Genomic DNA, 21,101 nt, shown 5'->3' with positions numbered 1-21,101 from the left:
TATCTTATATCATACAATCTACTTTGTAGCCACTTGATAAAGAAAGCAAAGTTATTTAGTGAAAGGTTGTTTATGACATTGAAAAATTAAGACAAACATATAGTTATCGACACAAATCTTGAGCTCTGACCTTCACCTGCGCAGAAGTAATTTATTGGGTCCCTTTTGTGGTATGAAGTGAGGCGCGGGGGCGGGCTAAAGCGGTGATTGGCCCGCAGTGCATCTCGTCATAGCTGTCACTCGGGATTGGTTCTTTGCTAATAAATCACTTCTGCGCAGTTGTAGATCAGAGCTCAAGATTCGTGCTGATAACTATACCTAGGTATCATTACTATTAAAAGATTTTCTACTAATCCAACAAACAAAATTAAAACAACCTCCCATCCCAAGGTACAGTCAGATGAGGGTCGACATGCCAGACCTGGACCAGGGCATGATAAACCCTCAGCTGGTGGCGTTAGGCCACGAGACCCTGACTCCAGTGTACACCAGCCTGCAAGAACCTTCTACGAAGAAGAGGAAGCATTCACAGGATACTAACTCTCAAGTGAAATGTGAGCCTGGTATGTATAATTTCAAATGGTAGACTTTACAAGGGTCATCATTATTATCCACAGTCTTTTTATTTTCCCACTGCAGGGAACAGGTCTTTTTTCATACAGAGAAGGAATAAGCGTTAACCACCATACTTATTGAAGGTGAATTGAAGATTCAAACTTCATAGTCCAGGTTTTCACAAGATGTTTTCCTTCAGTCAATGCGATTTGTATGTATAGGAAAAAATCCTTCAATTACATGTATAAGATGGTTAAACTGTGGAGCTTGTGGACTCACTATTTATCGTGGATAAAGTGGCTTTCTAACAGTGAAACAATTTTTCAAATCGGTTTAGTAGTGTGTCGAAACAAACCATTTTTTGGGTGTTTGTCCCTAACATTGTCCAAGTACATAACTCATAACTGTGCAAAAAGGATGAATACACGTACATGGATCGTCATATATTGCGAAAACTGTACTTATTTATTTCCTTCTTCAGCGGCCTTATCACCGGAGAGTGTAACCCACGTACCCCGGCCGGCACCGCCGTCAGTAGACGGATCAGAGGCAGGTGACGATGCGCCCCTGCAATGCATCAGGTTCGGCCCCTTCCAGCAGAACGTCTGGCATTCGCTGTACGACTGCAATTTGAAGCCGCTGTGAGTATTGAACTCTTCTTCATATCATTACTAGATTTATATAAACTAGTTATATAAAAATGTTTTTGAGGATAACTAGCTATCTTAGGGATTCCATGAAAAAATGTTGCCTCAGACCTTTGAGATTTATATAAACGTGTAGGTTGAGATGTTTTGTTTTACGAAACCTGGTGAGCTATACTTACTTGTTTCTGACAATCTAAATGTGTAAGCTCGGGAGTTCTCTCGCTCGGTACTGTTCGAGTCACCGAGTTACACAAAAAATGTTGCGATTGTATCAAAATAGTACGAGTAGGTACAATTTTAAAACCTACTTGTACTATTTAAAAACAACTTGCATGTATAATAACTTAATAACACACACAAAACGGCTAACCCTCTTTCGTGAAATAAAATTTCGAACTTCAGAGCAGCAAAATTATAAAAGCACCTTCAGAATCCAGTATTTACAACGAAATTCTTGATTTTCCTTCCAGCCAACCACCCTCCTACGTGGTAGGAGCTGACAAAGGATTCAACTACTCACAAATAGACGAGGCGTTTGTCTGCCAGAAGAAGAACCACTTCCAAGTCACCTGTCAGATTCAGATGCAAGGAGACCCTCACTATGTGAAGACGGGAGAGGGGTTCAAGAAGATCAGCAACTTCTGTCTGCATTTTTATGGAGTTAAGGTAAGGAGATTTAGTAGTACTATCTTCACCAGCGGTTTTGCCAAAAAGTAGCCTGTAGACTTCTTCTATAAATGGGCTGTCTAAAACATAAAAAATACCATCCAACTATTAGTAAGTAGGTTGGTATGTAATATAAAATGGCCTAAAAGTGTTTGTTTGAAAACTTATATAGCTACATATTACGTGCATAATGAAAATAGAATGACTGACCAGAAGACTCAAATTATTTTTGATGGTTAAAGTTGTCGGTTACATGTTTTATTTACTTTTAAATGCAATAAGGTTTTATTTTACAGGCTGAAGATCCGAGTCAAGAAGTGAGAATTGAACAAAGCCAGTCTGACAGAACAAAGAAGCCTTTTCATCCAGTACCGTAAGTATTATAATAACTGAATATACATAGATCATCATTCTCACCATAGTAGAAATCCAAAGAATTTATTTACTGCCTGGTTCTCTGTTGAACTCAAGTTTTGGTTTTTCCTAATCCTCATAAAGCTTTATTTTCTTTTGTTTGAAGAACTTTATGAACAGATTAATTCTTTTCTAAAATATGTATTTGTCTTATTTACATGCATCAAATAACAAATCAGACTTTGAAGAAAACATTCTAAAGAAAGTAAACATTTTGTGTATATTTGCATGTTTAAAACACTTTCTATATTTTCTACAGCGTCGAAATCCGTCGCGAAGGCGCCAAAGTGACAGTCGGCCGTCTACACTTTGCGGAAACCACAAACAACAACATGAGAAAGAAGGGCCGACCCAACCCAGACCAGCGACACTTTCAGCTAGTCGTCGCTCTGAGGGCTCACGTAGGACATACAGACTTTATCATAGCGGCTTCAGCTAGTGACCGGATTATCGTCAGGGTGAGTCAGATTTTGTGGTTTTAGAATGTTTTTGAGGTTAATAAGTGAGTTTTGGGATGGTGTTCCGCAAGGTTGTATTTTGGGTAGTATGTTAAAATTTCATTTGTCCCTTTTCCCAACTATGTTGGTCGGCTGCCAGTCTGATTAGATGCAATTGAGTACCAGTGTTTACATGGAGCGAAGCAACCAGTTACCTATTCAACCTGGTGCCTTTTGGTATTATTGTAATATATTCTGGTAGCGACTGACAAAGATGTTAAAATGACAGCCGGGACCCACCAATTTAAAGTAGCTTCTGAAACACGGAAGAACTCGGCATGACAAGATGATCCACCCTGGGACCGATCGCACCAAGCGGTACTCCTAACTTATGAACTTACTAGCTTCTGCCAGTGGTTTCACCCGCATCCCGTGGGAACTACTTCCCGTACCGGGATAAAAAGTAGCCTTCCATGATAAATGGGCTATCTAACACTGAAAGATATTTTCCTGAGATTAGCGCGTTCAAACAAACAAACAAACTCTTCAGCTTTATAATATTAGTATAGATGATCGTTTGATCCACGTGGCTCAGACTTAGTCATGAGCTCTATCCGACTTAGCTTATATACCTTCATTGTACTACTCTTATTCACTTTCTTTTCTACCTTTCTCAGGCATCGAACCCAGGTCAGTTCGAATCTGACTGCACGGAGAGCTGGTGGCAGCGAGGAGTGTCAGACAATAGCGTCCACTTCACCGGCAGGGTCGGCATCAATACTGACAGGCCTGATGAGTCCTGTGTTGTTAATGGTAAGTTCATCTTTACCACACAAAGTGCATCTCCCAGGCATCGAACCCAGGTCAGTTCCAGTCTGACTGCACGGAGAGCTGGTGGCAGTGAGAACTGTCATTAGTATCAGGACTTTTACACAGAGATATGTATGTTAACTAGGTTCTGTCGGCGGTTTTACTCGCGTCCCGTGGATACAGCTTATCGCACCTGAATAAAAACTGAAATTTAAATATAATGGTCCTTGAGATTAGCATTTTTAAACGAACAAACTCTGGCGTTAAATTAAAGATGTTTGACATTATAGTTAAACCTTCTGCCCGCGGTTTCACCCGCGTCCTATGGGATTTTCATCCCATACATGGAAAAAAGTAACCTATATTCTAATATATTACTACCATCTCAAAATGCAAACGGTAGTTTGTGGGTGCCTATGTATTTCTGTTAATCAGAAAGTACATAATATACCTATTCGTTCTTTGCAGGTAACTTAAAAGTGATGGGCCATATCCTTCACCCATCGGATGCTCGCGCTAAACATAATATTGAAGAGTTGGATACAGCGCAGCAACTGAAGAATGTACAGAGCATCAGAGTTGTCAAGTAAGTATCACGCAACCAAAAATTTATCTAGATCATCATTTGCATATCCTATTCCCAACTGCGTTGGCCAGGCCATTTAAAGGATGTTGTTTATCCAGCAACCCTATAGTATTTTGTAGCCTTCCCGTAACGACTATCAAAGATGTTCAAATGTCAGCAGAGACTCCATTTTACGTATCTTTCGAAACTCGTCTCGCTCATCTACCGTGCGAAACATTGTTTACTTTATGATCAATCGATCCGCACGGCTAGTACTTAGAGACAGGGTCCACAATGTCTCCTATATGTAATTTTCAATATGTGTAATTAAACTGCTAAAGTTAATCAAAATCCGTCCAATAATTTCAAGTGAAACAAACATCTATCCGATATATAAACATCTATCATATATGATACTTATATAAATCTGTGAATTTGATTTGTTAAAAATAAATGAGCAGTCCTAACTAGAGTCATGCCTACATTTCCCTTTATATTCTCTTAACCCCAGATTTAACTACGACGCTTCATTCGCGGAGCACTCAGGCTTACTCGGCTACGATCCGTCCCGCCCCGCACCGCAGCTCGACACCGGCGTCATCGCACAGGAGCTGCGGAGAGTCATCCCGGAGGCCGTGAAGGAGGCGGGCGACGTCACCCTGCCTAATGGCGATACTATTCCTAAGTTCCTGGTGGTTAATAAGGTGACAGCAACTACAATATTGTGGGTAGATTGTACACACAGCAGGTGGACATCGGCGTCATCAGTTAATTAAATATTGTGACTTGTATTTTTTAATAAGCAGTTGAAGTAAACATTTTGGAAAAAAAAATTGTGACTAGTATGCATGCCATTGAAATATACAAATATGTGCCAAAAATACTTTATATAAAATTAGAGGTAGAGTCATTTTGTAGATCAAGTTTCAAGTGTATTTTGTTGCTGTGTTAATACCATATAGGCTGTTTTTCGATTTCACCAGTTTCCCTGGGAAATACATACTGTACCTGAACAAAATATAGCTTATGTTACATGGGGATAGTATAGCTATCCAACAGTGAATTTTTCAAATCGATTTATTGGTTTCGAAACCTTTGAGTACAAAGACACAAAACACCCTTTTTATACTAATATATTTCTTTCGTCCCACCACCCAAAGTTCGTAATATGTATCTTCAATAAAGTCATACTTAGTTAGTTCTGTTTATGCTATATATATATCTTTGCGTCACCTTAAGGTTGACTGGAGAGAATACCTATGGCATTAAGTCCGCCTATGTAATATAATGTTGCATAAAGTTAAATAAATAAATAAATCCTCCCATCTTAAACCACCTTCTCATTCCAGGACCGCATCTTCATGGAGAACCTCGGAGCAGTGAAGGAGTTGTGCAAGGTGACCGGCAACTTGGAGTCCAGGATCGACCAGCTCGAGAGGATCAACAAGAAACTCTGCAAGATCAGCATCCTGCAGAGACGAGATAGCTCTAGATCCAGTGTTAGCAATGGTGAGTAGATGGAGAATATAGGGCTCTTCATGGAGAATATAGAGCTCTTCATGGAGAATATAGGGTTCTTCTTCATGGAGAACCTTGGTGCAGTCAAGGAGTTGATCAGCATACTGCAGAGACGACATAGCTCTAGATCCAGTGTTAGCAATGGTGAGTTTTTTGGAGAATGTAAGGCTCTTCACGGAGAAATCTAGGGTACTTCATGGAGAAATCTAGGGTTCTTCATGGAGAACCGCGGTGCACTCAAGGTGTTGATCAGCATACTTCAGCGATGACATAGTTCTAGATCCAGTGTTTTAGCAATGGTGAGTTTTTTGGAGAATATAGGGCTCTTCATGGAGAACCTCGGTGCGGTCAAGGAGTTGTGCAAGGTGACTGGCAACTTGGAGTCCAGGATCGACCAGCTCGAGAGGATCAACAAGAAACTCTGCAAGATCAGCATCCTGCAGAGACGAGATAGTTCCAGATCCAGTGTTAGCAATGGTGAGTAGATGGAGAATATAGGGGATTTTTGAGAAGAAGGGGGAAAGAATTGGAGAAATCTAGGGTTCTTTATAGAGAACCTCGGAGTAGTCAAGGCAAGTCAGGCGGAATTGCCCAAGGTGACCGGCAACTTGGAGCCAGGATCTAGTGTTAGCAATGGTGAGTAGATGGAGAATATAGGGCTCTTCATGGAGAAGGTAGGCGCAGTCGAGGAGTTGATCAGCATACTGCAGCGATGACATAGTTCTAGATCCAGGGTTAGCAATGGTGAGTTTTTGGAGAATATAGGGGATTTTTCTTTGAGAAGAAGGGGGAAGAAGGGATAATAGTAGTGAATGGTGGGATTGTTTGGGGGCTGTCCATTGAGTTTTACCAATCAAAATCTCTAATGTTGAGATTCGCTAGCTTTCTATTAAATTCTTAACACCTGGTTATATTCCTTGTTCTTAAAACCGGCTTTGGCACCGGGTTTGTACCTTAGTTTAATATGATGATTTAAACCGAGCACTAAGCCTAAGACACTTCTTAAGACCACCTTTTATTATGTGTTTGTTAAGATAAAGGAAGGCTAGAAAAAGAAGGTGGAGTTTTGCAAACCTGAATCTTTGGAATCTTGTAATACTGAATTTTAATATATCAAGTAATTGCCCTTACAACTCCAATAAATATAGGTTTACAGGAGACTTCTTAATAAAGCATAACATATTTTTAAATTACATTTCAGATTCCCGCTACTCAGCAATGTCAAACTCCTCAAAATCCTTCTACAGTGATGGCAACATATCCATAGACCAAATCCGAGACATAGCTCGCAACATCCGAAAACACGAGTGTTGCCATAAACTCAGCCACAACTCCCCGAAATACACGCGAAAACAGTGTAAAAACTGCCACGGAAACTACTCGAAATACGGGAAATATTACAACTATAACAAAACCTGCGTCAGATACCACTCTAACAAACTCGAAAAGCCGGAAAATGTCGAAAATCCGACTTATACTGAATCTAATATACAAAAATACCCGGAAGAAAGCTATGAGAGTACGTTGACGAAGAAAAAGGATACTTGTCTATGGTTGAAGAGTGATGATAATTTTTCGTATGGCAACACTAAGTTGGGATTTTGTTGTCGGAAAGATTATGGGGATACCAGCAGTGAATTAATTTCGAATAAGTTTTTGCAAATTGTTATTACAATACTGATATTTATTATGGCTGTTTGGTAAGTACATAAATAGTACTACTTTTATAGAATACTAATATTATAAAGCTGAAGAGTTTATTTGTTTGCTTGAACGCATTAATCTCAGGAACTATGGGACCTACCTAAATATTTGCTCATAGCCCATTTGTCGAGGAAGGCTATATGCCTACGATGTTTTATCTCACGAAAGCGGGTGACCTATACTTGTGTGTGTAAATATTCATGCACATGCAAAACGTCTATAAGGCAAACCCGTGTCTAGGTCGCGTATAGGTTTCACCCGCGTCCCGTAGGAACTACTACCCGTAACGGGATAAAATATTACCTCTATCACTCAGGAATAGTACAGCCTCCCAACAAAGAAATATTTTTTCAAATCAGATCTGTAGCTGCAGAGTTTTAAGAGTACAAAGAAAAAATGATTTTAACTCTGTTATTAATTTCCAAAATGTTTGCCACCATATTTTCCATCGTTGTTGCCATTCTAAAAAAGAATTGGTCAAAAGCTATGCTATTTACAAGATATCGTGGATTCACCTATAAAATCTGTGTTAAGATTTTTGATAGCAAATAAATAAACCTATGTTCCAAAAAAATATTATGTATTTTTATTTAAAAAAATCTCCATGTTTACAATATTTTCTTCATTTTCAGCCTCGTAGTAATGTCAGCACTATACTTCAGAGAGCACCAAGAACTCATATCTATGAAAGAAAGTCGTTTGCATCACAATCTAGACTACCCACACTACGGGAAGCTAAACAACGAACTGTATACGCATAGAACACCACCGGATAAGAACCAGATTCAGGTAACTCTTTATTTGGCTAGGCATTTCCTTATAATCAGCGGCAAGTTTGAAATTCGGTTAAAGAGCAACATTTTTTAGGGACTGCTTCGTAGTATCTAAGATTTAGGTATTTCCGAATCGAAGAAGTCCTGCTTTTTTTAAGTCTGCTAAAATATGATATTGCCCAAGGGTTGACCTAATTAACTATTTATTAAGCTATTGAAATAATTAAACGTTTATATTTATATTCTTTTAATTTGCATTATTTCAGAATACAAAATCATCACAACACACAGCGTCTAAGAAAACACCAAAAGGTACGTAATATTTTTTTTTTATCTTCACAGTCAGTGACTGACCTGACAGCCAGTTTCTTGATCAAAAGTAAAAGCCAAAGTAATGTCATAAAGTAAAAGTAACGGTCAAATTCGTTTTTTCAAGGCTAAAGTTACAGCAAAACTAATAGATAAAACGAATTTGACCCTTACTTTTACTGTATGACATTACTTTAGCTTTTACATTTGATGAAGAAATTGGCTGTTAGTCAAGCAAATATTTAACATGTAAACATGAATATTAAAATTAAATAATTATTATTATTTCAGAGAAAGGACCGCACAAAACTACACAAGAATACATAACGACCGCGCCAACGGAATCACCACATACAGTGTCCAGTTCTTCACATCCTACCAAGAATTATGCCAGTAACTTTAAAAGTAAGTTTATTATCATCTGCCTAGCCTTTTCCCAACTATGTCGGGGTCAGCTTCCAGTCTAACCGGATGCAGCCTATCTGACCTCCTTAACTTAGCTTCTTCTTCTTTCTCCTGCCCTGTGCCCAATTTTACTTGGAGTCGGCGCAATATGTCATTCTCTTCCATTTTCCCCTGTCACTCGTCATACTGACACTCACTCCCTTCCTATTCATGTCATCTTTCAGGCAATCCATCCATCTTTCCTTAGGTCTTCCTCTTCCTCCTTAACTTAGCCATCTGGGTAAAATGATACCCCTTGGTAAGACTGGTTGTCAGACTTTCTGGCTTCTGACTACCCGTAACGACTGCCAAGGATATTCAATGACAGCCGGGACCTACAGTTTAATGTGCCATCCGAAACACAGTCTATGGTGTCTAAGATATACTTAGAAAGTACATACAAACTTAGAAAAGGTGCATTGGTACTTGCCTGATCTCCTTTTCTAAGTTGATAATTATTATTATTTGCGTATATTAATATTTGGATATGTTTATCATGTAAAAGAAATATTTTAAAGAGAGAGAAGGTCTTATGTATATTCAATGACTAAAAAAGCTAAAAAAAAAACGTTTTAAGGTATAGGGTATTTTGTTTGCTTTTCACCCTTTTTTTGAATCATTTTATTTGTTTACCAATGATAAACTTATTTTCCTTTTACAGACTCAGTCCCCACGCTCCAAGCTCCTCTTCAAGCCGAGATGCCGATATCCCGCGTCAGGAAAGTGGACGTGGTCGGCGGCGGCTGTTCTTTCGCAGCTAATACTAATAACGAACTGGATCCTGAATGCCAGGTAAGGAATTTTATAGAATAACTAGCTTTCGCCCGCGGTTACACCCGCGTTCCGTAGGTGACAAAAACTATCCTAAAACCTTCTCCCGAGTCTAAGTTACCTCCCCTCTAACTTTCAGCCAAGTCGGTCAAGCCGTTTTCATGTTATGTCGTGACAACGGAAAGCGGGTTCCATTTTTATAGATAGAATATAGATAAAAAGTTATTTCAATAAGTCCGCAATTCAGATTGGCAAAAATATTGCACCCGTATTTTTAACAAAACATTAATAGCCTTACTACAAAAACTTAAACGTCTGTTGAACACCTGTCTAAAAAATGGTAAAAGGTAAATAAGCACTTAGATATAAAATAAAAAGATTGAGAGTAGGTGCTCGTAACGTCACGTCTATGTAAAATTTTTGTACTTAGAAGTAACGTAGCACAAAATTCAATCGTGCTGTTTTTTCGTTGTTATTAATTTGTGAGAGTAAATAAAAATACACGCTTATTATTCAAGGGCTATTTAAAAGACGCACTAATTAGTTTTTCTCATTCCCCATACTTATTTTCTAATTTCGATCTCATCAAATAACTTTGTTATTCTAAAGTCAGAGTTGTAATATGTCCGCTACGGCGTCATTCAGTGCACTACCATTTATTTATTTATTTAACTTTATGCAATCCTAAAATTACAAAGGCGGACTTAATGCCATAGGCATTCTCACTAGTCAACCTTAGGGTGATGCAGAGATAACATGGCAGGTGCATTAATTACTTAAAAAGACATGGTATAGCCATTCATCTACGTAGTAATTTAAAAGTTTTTATATTACCTATTATACGTAAAAATTATTTACACGCTGCTACTAAAGGATATTGTAAGGTTAACAGCATGGATCAGATCAGTTTTGGTAAGTTAACACAACAGTAGGTATTTATATAAAAGCTTTCAATACCGAATGATGAAGATGAAAAACCTTTATTGAACATTTTAAAATAAGACAATACAATATAAATAAATATCTATTGTACTCCACATCATCTGCCTAGCCTTTTCCCAACTATGTTGGGGTCGGCTTCCAGTCTAACCGGATGCAGCTGAGTAACAGTGTTTTGCAAGAAGCGACTGCCTATCTGACCTCCTCGACCCAGTTACCAAAAACCAATACCGCTAGGGAAGAATGGTTGTCAGACTTACTTGCTTCTGACTACCCGTAAAGACTATAGTTATCGGCACGAATCTTGAGCGCTGACCTTCACCTGCGCAGAAGTGATTTATTAGCAAAGAACCAATCCCGATTGACGGCTATGATGCGATGCGCTGCGGGCCAATCACCGCTTTAGCCCGCCCCCGCACCTCACTTCATACCACAAAAGGGACCCAATAAATTACTTCTGCGCAGGTGAAGGTCAGAGCTCAAGATTCGTGCCGATAACTATACCAAAGATGTTCAAATAACATACCGGGACCTACAGTTTATCGTGCCTTCCGAAAGCTTTATAATAATCGTAATCATTATAATAAATTTCAGTTTTTACTTTCCCAGTCACCATGTGGCTTAGACCCACAGACTTACGACAACCAAGAACCAATAGAGAGACTAAAACCCGACAAAGAACAGAATGACACTTCTAAACCTTTAGAAGTGTCGACCAGAGACGAACAAGAAGCTATGCCTGCTACTCTAGATAAAAATAATACATTAAAATCGGAGCCAGAACCACTTAGAAATGAAAATGACTCTTTCAAATCTCATGATGAAGATAATTATTTAGATGTTAATAAGCAAAATTCTACGGATAATGGGAGTAGAATGAAGAGAGAAGTAAGAGATAAAAGGGAGACTAGAGATAAGTTGAGTTCTGAAGAAATGTCTTTGGATCAGTCGCATGAGATTGGACGAAGTGGTAAGTGTTAAAATCTCTATCTTTTTAATCATCTTCCTAGCCTCTTCCCTTCACCTTATAGAGATGGACCAGATATAGGTACTTAGAAATTACATGTTTTCAAGATGATTTTCATTCAAGATTTATTTACTTTTTCTTTCCAGCTTTAAAGGTAGTTTGTCATAGAGTATTTGACAGTCATAAATTGTTACTATAAAATACGTATACTATACATAAAAAATACATTTGTGGTTTAATATATCAGATACATATTAATCCATATTATATGTATTTTTTATTTGTTAGAGTAATTATCTGAAATAGTCCAAAACATAAAATTCTTTAAACTAACTTTCGCCAGCATTTTCACCTGCTCCTAGCGGGAACAACTTTTCACACCCGGACAAAAAGTAACATAAATGGGCTAATATAACACAGATTTTTTAAAATCGGTCCACTAGTTCTTGAGACTAGCTCTTCAGCTTCATAAGTATAGATAATTTATTAAGGTCCTTTATTAATATTCCCAGTAAATAATACATAGGAAGTGGTGAAGGATCTGCGTTTTTGGGGACTGTCTCATGTAATTCTTTCATGTTGTCTACAACTTTGGACTATTTTTTTTTCCTTTCAGAATGCGACACAGTCCGCGTGGGTATATCAAGCAAGTCTATAATAAACTCGTCGCTATTTAGTGAGAGTGTGTGCGCCAATAACGTGTATAGCTTCAACTATACTATACCGCTGTCGCATTGCTTGAGCCATAAGCATGTTGATCTTACTTTCAGGTGAGGATTATTATTAAGTCTGTTAATTTGTCAATTGAACACGCTTATATACCTATATATTAGTTTCACTTGTAACTATGTACGTAAGAATTTCTTGGAATCTTAATTTGACCCATACATGACTAGCTAACAAACGTCAACAAATCCAATATGGCAGACTCCCCAACATGGCGGACGTTTTTTTTTTAAGTATTATTTTTTTATGGGAAATTATAAAATGATCCCTCCCGGAGTTCCAGACTCTTACTGACTAAAACCACCATGTTCTTTCTGAAGCCCTTTATGTACCAGCGCCGCGGTGACTCGCGCGAACAATGATTAAAATGAGTTTGAGTTAGGGCCAGCTTAGTAATCGACTCAAAAATGACTGAATAGTTATCTTAGTAGTTAGTAGCAAGTCTATAATAAACTCGTCGCTATTCAGTGAGAGTGTGTGCGCCAATAACGTGTATAGCTTCAACTATACTATCCCATTGTCGCATTGCTTGAGCCATAAGCATGTTGATCTTACTTTCAGGTGAGAATTAGATTATTACTAGCTAATCTAAAAACTTCGCGTCGACTTGTTAAGAAAAGATTTTGAAATTCGATTATCTTGAAACGGGTTAACTTTTGCCCAGTGTCCCATGGTCAAATTTGTCCGTATTGACCTATACTATCACCTCATGAAAGGATGCGGTCTACTTACAAGTAACCCTGTATAAGTCTGTTATATCTGTTAACAGTTAGCTTAAAAACTATTCAATGGCATGATAAAACTTTGTTAGTCAGCTCAGGGATAGTCTTGGTGACAAACAGAGCAAGAATTTTTATATCGATTCAATAGTTTTTGCGTGAAGAAGTAAGAAGCATGCACGATTGCATACTTTAGCCTCTCATTTTTATTTATTTATCAACACTATAAACAAAACCAATGAAACTGAAAGCCTAATGAAAAGTTAGAAATAAAAGAGTAAAATCCGTCGAATTAATGTAGCATAAAAACTAAATAATTCAGGCCCGATTCGACCAACAATATAAATGAACTTTGTGATATGAAAATTGAACGTGAAAATTCATAGATAATAGCTGTTTTAAGAAAACTTCGTTTAAGATGTTAACTTGGTCCTAAAAGAGTGATATTTTTTTTTCAGGTCTCAAAAAATAAAAGAATTCCGTCTCTGCGAATTACAATGCAACTACGACTCTTCAAAGTCCTGCCAAACCACCACGGAACCGCCCAAGCCGGCCCTAGCTGATGACTCCTGGAGCATCAAGATGGCGCTGGAGTGCAATGTGGACCGACTCATGAGAGTCAGGGCTAGCTTCCAGCCTTTGGTATGGTATTTTTCTTAGTAGTAGACTATTTATACTTTATGTATAAAATTAGTAAATTGGCGGACTTAATGCCAATCCAGTCTAACCGGATGCAGGAAGGAGCGATTGCCTATCTGACATCCTCAACCCATTTGAGTAAAACTGGCCATCAGACTTCCTGGCTTCTGACTACCCGTAACGACTGCTAAAAATGTTCAAATGACAAGATGGTCAGGTCACCCATCCACAAAGCGACCGAGACAAGCTTACCAAAAGTGGAAACACATTATATTAATGATATAATTTTATTTCCAGGACCTATGCTACCACACGCAAGAACACAAGCAGCCGTTTATCGAGTACAAAATACGTATCTACAGAGATTGTCACAATTAATGTCACTTATGTCAACTGTCAACAAATGTCACTCTAGTAGGATTTTCATGTAAAGTAATTTTACTCCATTTGAAAAGGCACTTAACTAAAGGCAAGCAATCTTGATAAGACTTTTCACATAAATACATATGAAACAAATAAACTACTACTTAACGTAAAGGTTCAATTGATTAAGTTACTTTGATTTTTAGGCGCATTTTATTTTTAAGTTGAGATTTCATCATCTTTAGCTAAGTGCCTACTCTAATGGAGAATAGTATATCAACTTTGATTATAAAAAATGAATTACCATCCATATGCTGTTATAGCTCTATGTTATGAGACATTCATATATGACGTCTGATTTTATGGAGTCATACACATTTATAAAAGTTTAAACTAGATAAACGTCAAAACTCCAAACATGGTGAAGTTTTCAAAATGGCGACCGCAAGCTCTATAATGTCTATTGTAATATTTGAGTCGCAAAATTGTATCGATAAGATAAACTAAATATTTACAATACACCAGAGAGATTTTATTGATAAATTACTAGTATTTGCTTATTATTTTATAATAAATATCACTTTTAATTTTGTTTTGGGAACTACTTCGAGCACCTGGATAAAGCCTCGATAAATGCTATCTATCACTGAAATATTTTTTCAAGTCAATCCAGTGATTCTTGAGATTAATGCATTCAAGCAAACAAACTTTAGCTTTGTAACATTTTTATTTATTTTAATTATTGATACTTCGAAATCCCAGTGTGAATTTTCAAAAACCAGTGGTTTTTACCAAAAGATATTAACATTAAAATTTATCAATAAAATCGTATCAAAACACAATTATTATATGTATTATTAAATTAAGTAATCTAGTACTAATATTCTATGAATAGTAAAATAAAAATTATATTATTAATAATATGACACATTCCATAAGTGCAATTATGTAATTATTATCCGTCCTATTTAATGATATGGCCTATTATAAAAAACGGCTATTTTCTATACTCATCTAAATGGCTATAGTTACATAAAAAGAGATCGAAATACATACAGATACCGACCGTCTTACCACAAAAACTTTTAAACGTCAGTTTAACAGCTGTCTAAAAAAATTATTATGACGTTGAAATAAGGTCCATTTTGCAGCCACACTTTTTTTTAGACATGTGTTTGACACATGTTTAAGTTTTTGTAGTAAGACCACGAATGTTGTGTGCAGTTGAAAGCTGTCAATTTTGAAGGTAAAATTGTTTTTTTTATACTGACTGATACAATTGTCAACTGCACTAAAAAACGGTCGGTACCTTTTTTGTATTGGCAACTACTATAATAATATTTATAAGTACCTAATTATTTAATATTTGAACATTATTGATATGTTCTTTATTTATTGGCAATTTTATTATTTTTGACAATTGCTGTTTCTAACATTTTTGAAAAATAAACAACATATGTTAAAAATCATGTCGATTGGTGCTTAAAACGCTCAAAAAGACAACATTTAATGTAACTTACCATGACAAAAAACATTATATATTCAAATATTTATTTATTTTAATGGTGATAATAACAGCTCAAATTAAATAATTTAACAGAGGAGCTATGTATAGAAAAATACATAAAATGATTTTTCATCATCTGCCTAGCCTTTTCCCAACTATGTTGGGGTCGGCTTCCAGTCTAACCGGATGCAGCTGAGTACCAGTGCTTTACAATGAGCGTCTGCCTATCTGACCTTCTCAACCTAGTTACCCGGGCAACCCAATACCCCTAGGTAAGACTGGTTCTCACTATGATTTTTGACTATGATTTTGATATTATTTTGAGAAAATATATTTTCTTTCCGTAAAAATGGATTTTGATGATAACTGAAAACTGAAAAAAGTGCCTATCTTAAATGTAATGAAATTATTAATAAGTTCAATTTTTTATTTAAACATTTAATGGAATTGGTTTGTTTTTTTTTACAAATAAACAATATTTTTATACAATTTAAACTAGAAATGGTGGTAGCTACTATTATTATTTTTAGTACATAATAGGAACTTTTTTTGTAATAATGAATTTTATTTTTAGTATTTTTGCAGCTTTATTTTTAGTTTTAATTTTAATTATTATTATTTTTGTCTAGTTTTTAAGTTGTATTGTTTGAAATTATGTCAGAGAAATACTCAGATGAATTATTTAATTTTTATTCGAACCATGGATGAGCCATATTTCATATTGTAATGTAATCAGAATGATTGGTAAATATTATTAAAATATACAATATATTTAGAAAATTAAGTAATTCTGTGAATATAAGACATACTGAATGAATCTCTTTATTTAAAAAAAAAACAAACGTTTTTTAACCGACTTAAAAAAATACTTTTTTACAAGAAAATAAATCCCACTTCAAAAATGTACCTAAAACTTTCTATGCACAATGATAATAATATCTCTTTGAAGTCGGTTTTATTTTATTGTAAAAAGATTTTAACGTATCCTCCTAAAATAATTTTGGCCATATTTTCTTCTAGCGTAGTCTAAAGTGTTATTATTCCGATTATACGTAGAAATAGTATCTTTGCATTCCAAGCCAGTACTTAATTAGTTAATAAGAATAATTTGTAAAACATTTTTAAAAATCACAAGAATGTCTTTATTATATTTCTTTTTCATCATATTTATAAGAAAAGACATCAAATTTTATTGTTTTTAACATATTTAAGCTAATTAATATTCTATTTTATCAAACCAGTTTATGTCAGAAATATTTTTTTTTATTGTAATTTTCGTTAAAACTTCTCTTCGAAATAAATGTAATTAAAAACATCACAACAGCTATCTGACATCACAAATACACTTAAAAAAAATCAAAATAATAAATCTTAAAAAATAATTTTTTGTAACAAAAAATAGCTCAAGTTGCCAGTTTCATACTTACATATTAAGTGTCCTACATCTGAAACAGAAAAACTGGAGTCTCATTAATCTGTTATTTAAATTAACAAATGAAACAGTGGATATCTACTTAGTACAGTCGGTTAGATGTAGCTTTACAAATTAAGCTAAAAATTAAACTAGGCTAAGTATTTTTTCTTGCCATATTACTAAATAAACATCACAAATTATTTATTTCTAAAATTATAATCATATTGTCATTTTACATTTTTTTTTGTTACGGCCTTTCTTAATAACCTATCTATCTATAGTTTTGCCTCAAATCTACAGATAGAGTATTGGAAACGGCCGTTAGGCTTTTGAAGCAAAAAGTATCTAAACTCTATGGCAGCTTTATTTAAAAAAAATATTATTAAAAAAAATAAGACAGCGATTATTTTGCTTGCTTCAAGAAATGTAATATTAATATTATTTTTTAATTTATACGAATAGAAATAATGATTTTTATTATTATAATTAAAAACTAAGGAATTTATTATTTGTAAATTTTGTCTTTGATTTGTTATTAAAAGGTTTACGCCTTTTTTAAGGTACGTTTTAAATGCTAGCTGCCGACTGCAACTGCTGATCGCACATGCAGCGACTGCATGAAGTCGGCCGCAGCTGTACTACTGGTTTGTATGTATTTACATGAAACCGTTTTGGATCGAAGCGGCAGCAGCACGTGCAGTCGCCCTCAGATATCAATTGCTTTCATGCAGACGGTAGTTGCAGTCGGCAGCTATCATATAAAACGTACCTTTACTATTATATAGCACTATTAAATAAGGTAAAATAATGTTACTATTGTAATAATGAAATATGCGTATTATTTTTTTCGAAATCGCATGTTTTTTTTATTGTATTTAAATTAGAAAAATCTCATTTTAAGTAGATGGATTAATTATAGTACCTAGTTGTTTAGTTAGATTTTAAAAGGCAATATTTAGACTTTGTTTAGTTTATTTGCTTACAATGCTCTCTGATTAAAAGATCTGTATTATATTATAGTGGTATCGAATGTTTTGTGCAGTTTACAGCTGTCAGTTTTCATTTTCAAAATACCGCCATTTGTACCAACTGACAGCAACTGTCAACAGCACCAAAAAACGGTCAGACCATGAGTTTTTTTTTTTGTCATAATCAAACTCAAAAAAGGTTTTATCATATTTATTCCTTTTTTATACTCAATCATTTTTAATTTTGACGTAAAAAATATTGGGGTATTTTATTAAAAATGCTTTATTTCACTAAATACAGTCTAAATAAGTCCAAATATCTAGCTGTATCCTAGTATTTATATATTATATGTTATTATAATATAACTCTTATAAATTAGCCAAGCCCTGTGTGTCGAAACTCAGGCGTTTATAAGTATGTACCTAGTTACAAGTTAATGATAAGAATCCACAAATTTGTATTCCGTAAGATACAATATTAAATTGTAGATGTTTATATTTGCAGTTTTATTTATTTTAACTTAACTGTTTACCAGCGGTTTCACCTGCGTCCCGAGATAACTGACTTCGCTTAGTCGGATGGTGACAAATACTATCCTATGTCCTTCTCCCGGGTCTAAGCTACCTCCCCTCTAATTTTCAGCTTAAAGATTCGGCAATTGTTCGAGTTATAAGTAGTGTAACTTGTACAACTTTCTTTTATACTTATGTATAGATAGATAGAAGATGAACTGACACCATTAATGGTACTTACTAAATAAAGGATGGATGCGATTGGGAGAAATACTTTTAAATATAAGTTAACTAAAGCAAGCAATTCAGTTTAACAGATAATTATGTCACAGATAATTAAGTTTAATTATGAGATGCGATCTTATCATTCACGCTGATAGTATACCTCGAAGTAATTTTTGAAATCTTTGTTTAATAAAATTAACTGTGAAAGTTCTTTCAATTCAAATGTTGTTAAAAAAAAAAACTAGTAATATTTTTAAGTCAAAATGAATACGTAAGCCACTCAAAGATGGTCAGAAGCCTTTTCTCCAAATAGTTCTTTTCAGATACAAGTTTAAAATAATCATAGAAAACTTCGCCTTTGCATCCATTTAACATAAGGGAAAAAGCTATACACAACCATCTACCTATTTGGCTTGACACGCTTGCTTTCAGCATAAAAAGTACTTACAATGTATGTACAATACATTTTAGACAAAAAAATGCTAATACTATGACTTCACTTGAGTTGCGCAAACAGTTGAACTCACGACAAATATGGTGGTTCCGTATATTTACTGCCTTCTTAATTGTAGCATAGCGCTATTACTATGCACGAGGTCTCGGCTTCAACTCTCGGGTCGGGCCGAAATTGACCTGTGGGTTTTAGAAACTTTCACAAGGCTGGCAATAGCCTGGAAGTTGGTGATTGATACACCCATGCATCGGAGAGCATTTTAATGTCGGTCCTGCGCCTGATCTCTCTCAGGTGGTGTGGTGTCACTGCATAGTAAACCCTGCACAGCTCGCTGTACTCTTATATGAAAACAGCCGTCATGGCCGACAATCGGCTAGAACCCCATTATTTATATTATCATCACCACTAGCCTTTTTCACAAATAGAGAAGAAATGAGCGTCAATAACAACGGTTGCCCAGAAAGAACCCTCCCGCTGTGGGTGCAGTGTAAGGGAGTGTCAGACTCTTTACTGACTAAACCCACCATGTTCTTTCAGGAGCCCACTGTGTACCAGGACCGCGGTAACTCACGCGAACAATCCCGCAGTCCAATAGTTATAAAATCTCTAGGAAGGTACCCGTATTAAAATCGAACAAACCAATTAGAACATGAAGCAACGTCTTACACATACCTACTCGTAATTTTAAATAATAACCATCATCTGAGACAATCGGATCAAAATTGATGATTATCGAAATTGCACAAGCCACACCGGTGTAATTTCATCATCATATAGGTATAATGTACTTACCATGCTTCGTAATTGCTAATTAGTTACACGGATAAATCAATTTGCGTTTGTGAGTTCCGTCGGCTTAATTTATTAAAGTAGGAAGATCTCAATAATCTTTTTGTCAAGTTTGGCTGAAACCATTATGATGCAGCTTACATCATAGTAGTTAGACTTGACAGGTTTTAGATTTAGGTATTATAGAATTTGGTTTCATTATTTTCTAAAAAGTTTTTCTTTTACATTTTAGGTAATGCGTTCTATAAAGTGCATACCTTCCATGAGCAGTTCCACCCGCGTGCAGTGGGATCTACTCCGCGCACCCGGATAAAAATGGGACCAATTATTCTTGAAACTAGCGCGTTCACATAAATAAACAAACTTCAGTACCTAAGATATATCATGATGATATTAGTATGTATCTCTATCTATATTAGCACACGTAAGTATGACTCACCTGATTTCATCAAAAATATTTATTGACTTCCCCTTAAAATGTAAGTACCACCTAGATTTCCTAATTGATACGGTAAATAAACATAGGACCTAAAAACCAGTTGTGATATATTGACAAACAACATTTCTCCCCCATTTTGAACACTAAAACAGAAAATACCGTTGGTATATGCTAATTGCATAACTCTCAGTTATCTTATTAGCATACCTAACCAATAAAATATAAACTGTTCTTGTATAGTTTTAAAATAGAATCAAGTTAAACTGGGACAGCCATTCTTTTAAAAACGACGTAGGTACAATACTTTAAAAAGTAATATCATAAATACATAAGAATGACAGTTTGTTATTTGATATTAATCTCCCACGACTTAGTCAGCATGGGTTCTGATCATTCATTCATCCTCCGAGCCAACTGTGTTGGTGTCGGCTTCCAGTCTAACCGGATGCAGCTGAGTACCCTGTACCAGTGCTTTACAAGGAGCGACTCCTCCTCAACCCAGTTACCCGGGCAACCATTGGTTAGACTGGTGCATGGGTTCATATGTATAAGCTGTAGTATACTGTCAAGTTTCACCAAAATGCATTTATTTAATAGTTTTTGCGTGAATGAGTAACAAACATACATACATGCATATATTCTTACAAATTGTGTAGAATTTGTAAGATATAAGTACTTAGAAAGGCAGTTTCTTACTGCCTTTCTAAGAAATCCTACAAATTCTTACTTTTACGGGTATGTAATGGCTGGATATATTCACATAAAGTCTATCTAACTTATGTGATTTATCCGGTAAAACCGCTGGAATGTACTGGAACAAACTACA

General features: G+C 35.6%; 1 protein-coding gene across 4 annotated transcripts in view; it reads left to right on the top strand.

The window, feature by feature from the left end:
- Positions 1-18,351, top strand: part of LOC110382977 (uncharacterized) — a 72,449-nt gene extending 54,098 nt beyond the window's left edge. For 2 of the 4 annotated variants that reach the window (XM_064042637.1, XM_064042634.1), the window contains exons 4-21: positions 391-563; positions 1,037-1,196; positions 1,673-1,868; positions 2,165-2,241; positions 2,542-2,740; positions 3,397-3,532; positions 3,998-4,115; positions 4,606-4,798; positions 5,444-5,603; positions 6,814-7,312; positions 7,949-8,105; positions 8,356-8,401; positions 8,690-8,803; positions 9,504-9,634; positions 11,147-11,522; positions 12,136-12,289; positions 13,423-13,606; positions 13,901-18,351. In XM_064042637.1, coding sequence (XP_063898707.1) covers positions 391-563; positions 1,037-1,196; positions 1,673-1,868; positions 2,165-2,241; positions 2,542-2,740; positions 3,397-3,532; positions 3,998-4,115; positions 4,606-4,798; positions 5,444-5,603; positions 6,814-7,312; positions 7,949-8,105; positions 8,356-8,401; positions 8,690-8,803; positions 9,504-9,634; positions 11,147-11,522; positions 12,136-12,289; positions 13,423-13,606; positions 13,901-13,981 — 3,154 coding nt within the window. In that variant the 3' untranslated portion in view covers positions 13,982-18,351. The remainder of the gene's footprint in view (positions 1-390; positions 564-1,036; positions 1,197-1,672; positions 1,869-2,164; positions 2,242-2,541; positions 2,741-3,396; positions 3,533-3,997; positions 4,116-4,605; positions 4,799-5,443; positions 5,604-6,813; positions 7,313-7,948; positions 8,106-8,355; positions 8,402-8,689; positions 8,804-9,503; positions 9,635-11,146; positions 11,523-12,135; positions 12,290-13,422; positions 13,607-13,900) is intronic. The other 2 variants (XM_064042635.1, XM_064042636.1) reach the window with 2 other exon arrangements.
- Positions 18,352-21,101: the final 2,750 nt, after the last annotated feature.

The sequence above is a fragment of the Helicoverpa armigera genome, chromosome 29 (assembly GCF_030705265.1).
Source record: "Helicoverpa armigera isolate CAAS_96S chromosome 29, ASM3070526v1, whole genome shotgun sequence".
Taxonomy (NCBI): domain Eukaryota; kingdom Metazoa; phylum Arthropoda; class Insecta; order Lepidoptera; family Noctuidae; genus Helicoverpa; species Helicoverpa armigera.
Note: the sequence above shows the minus strand (reverse complement) of the source record. Positions and strands in the feature narration are given on the sequence as shown.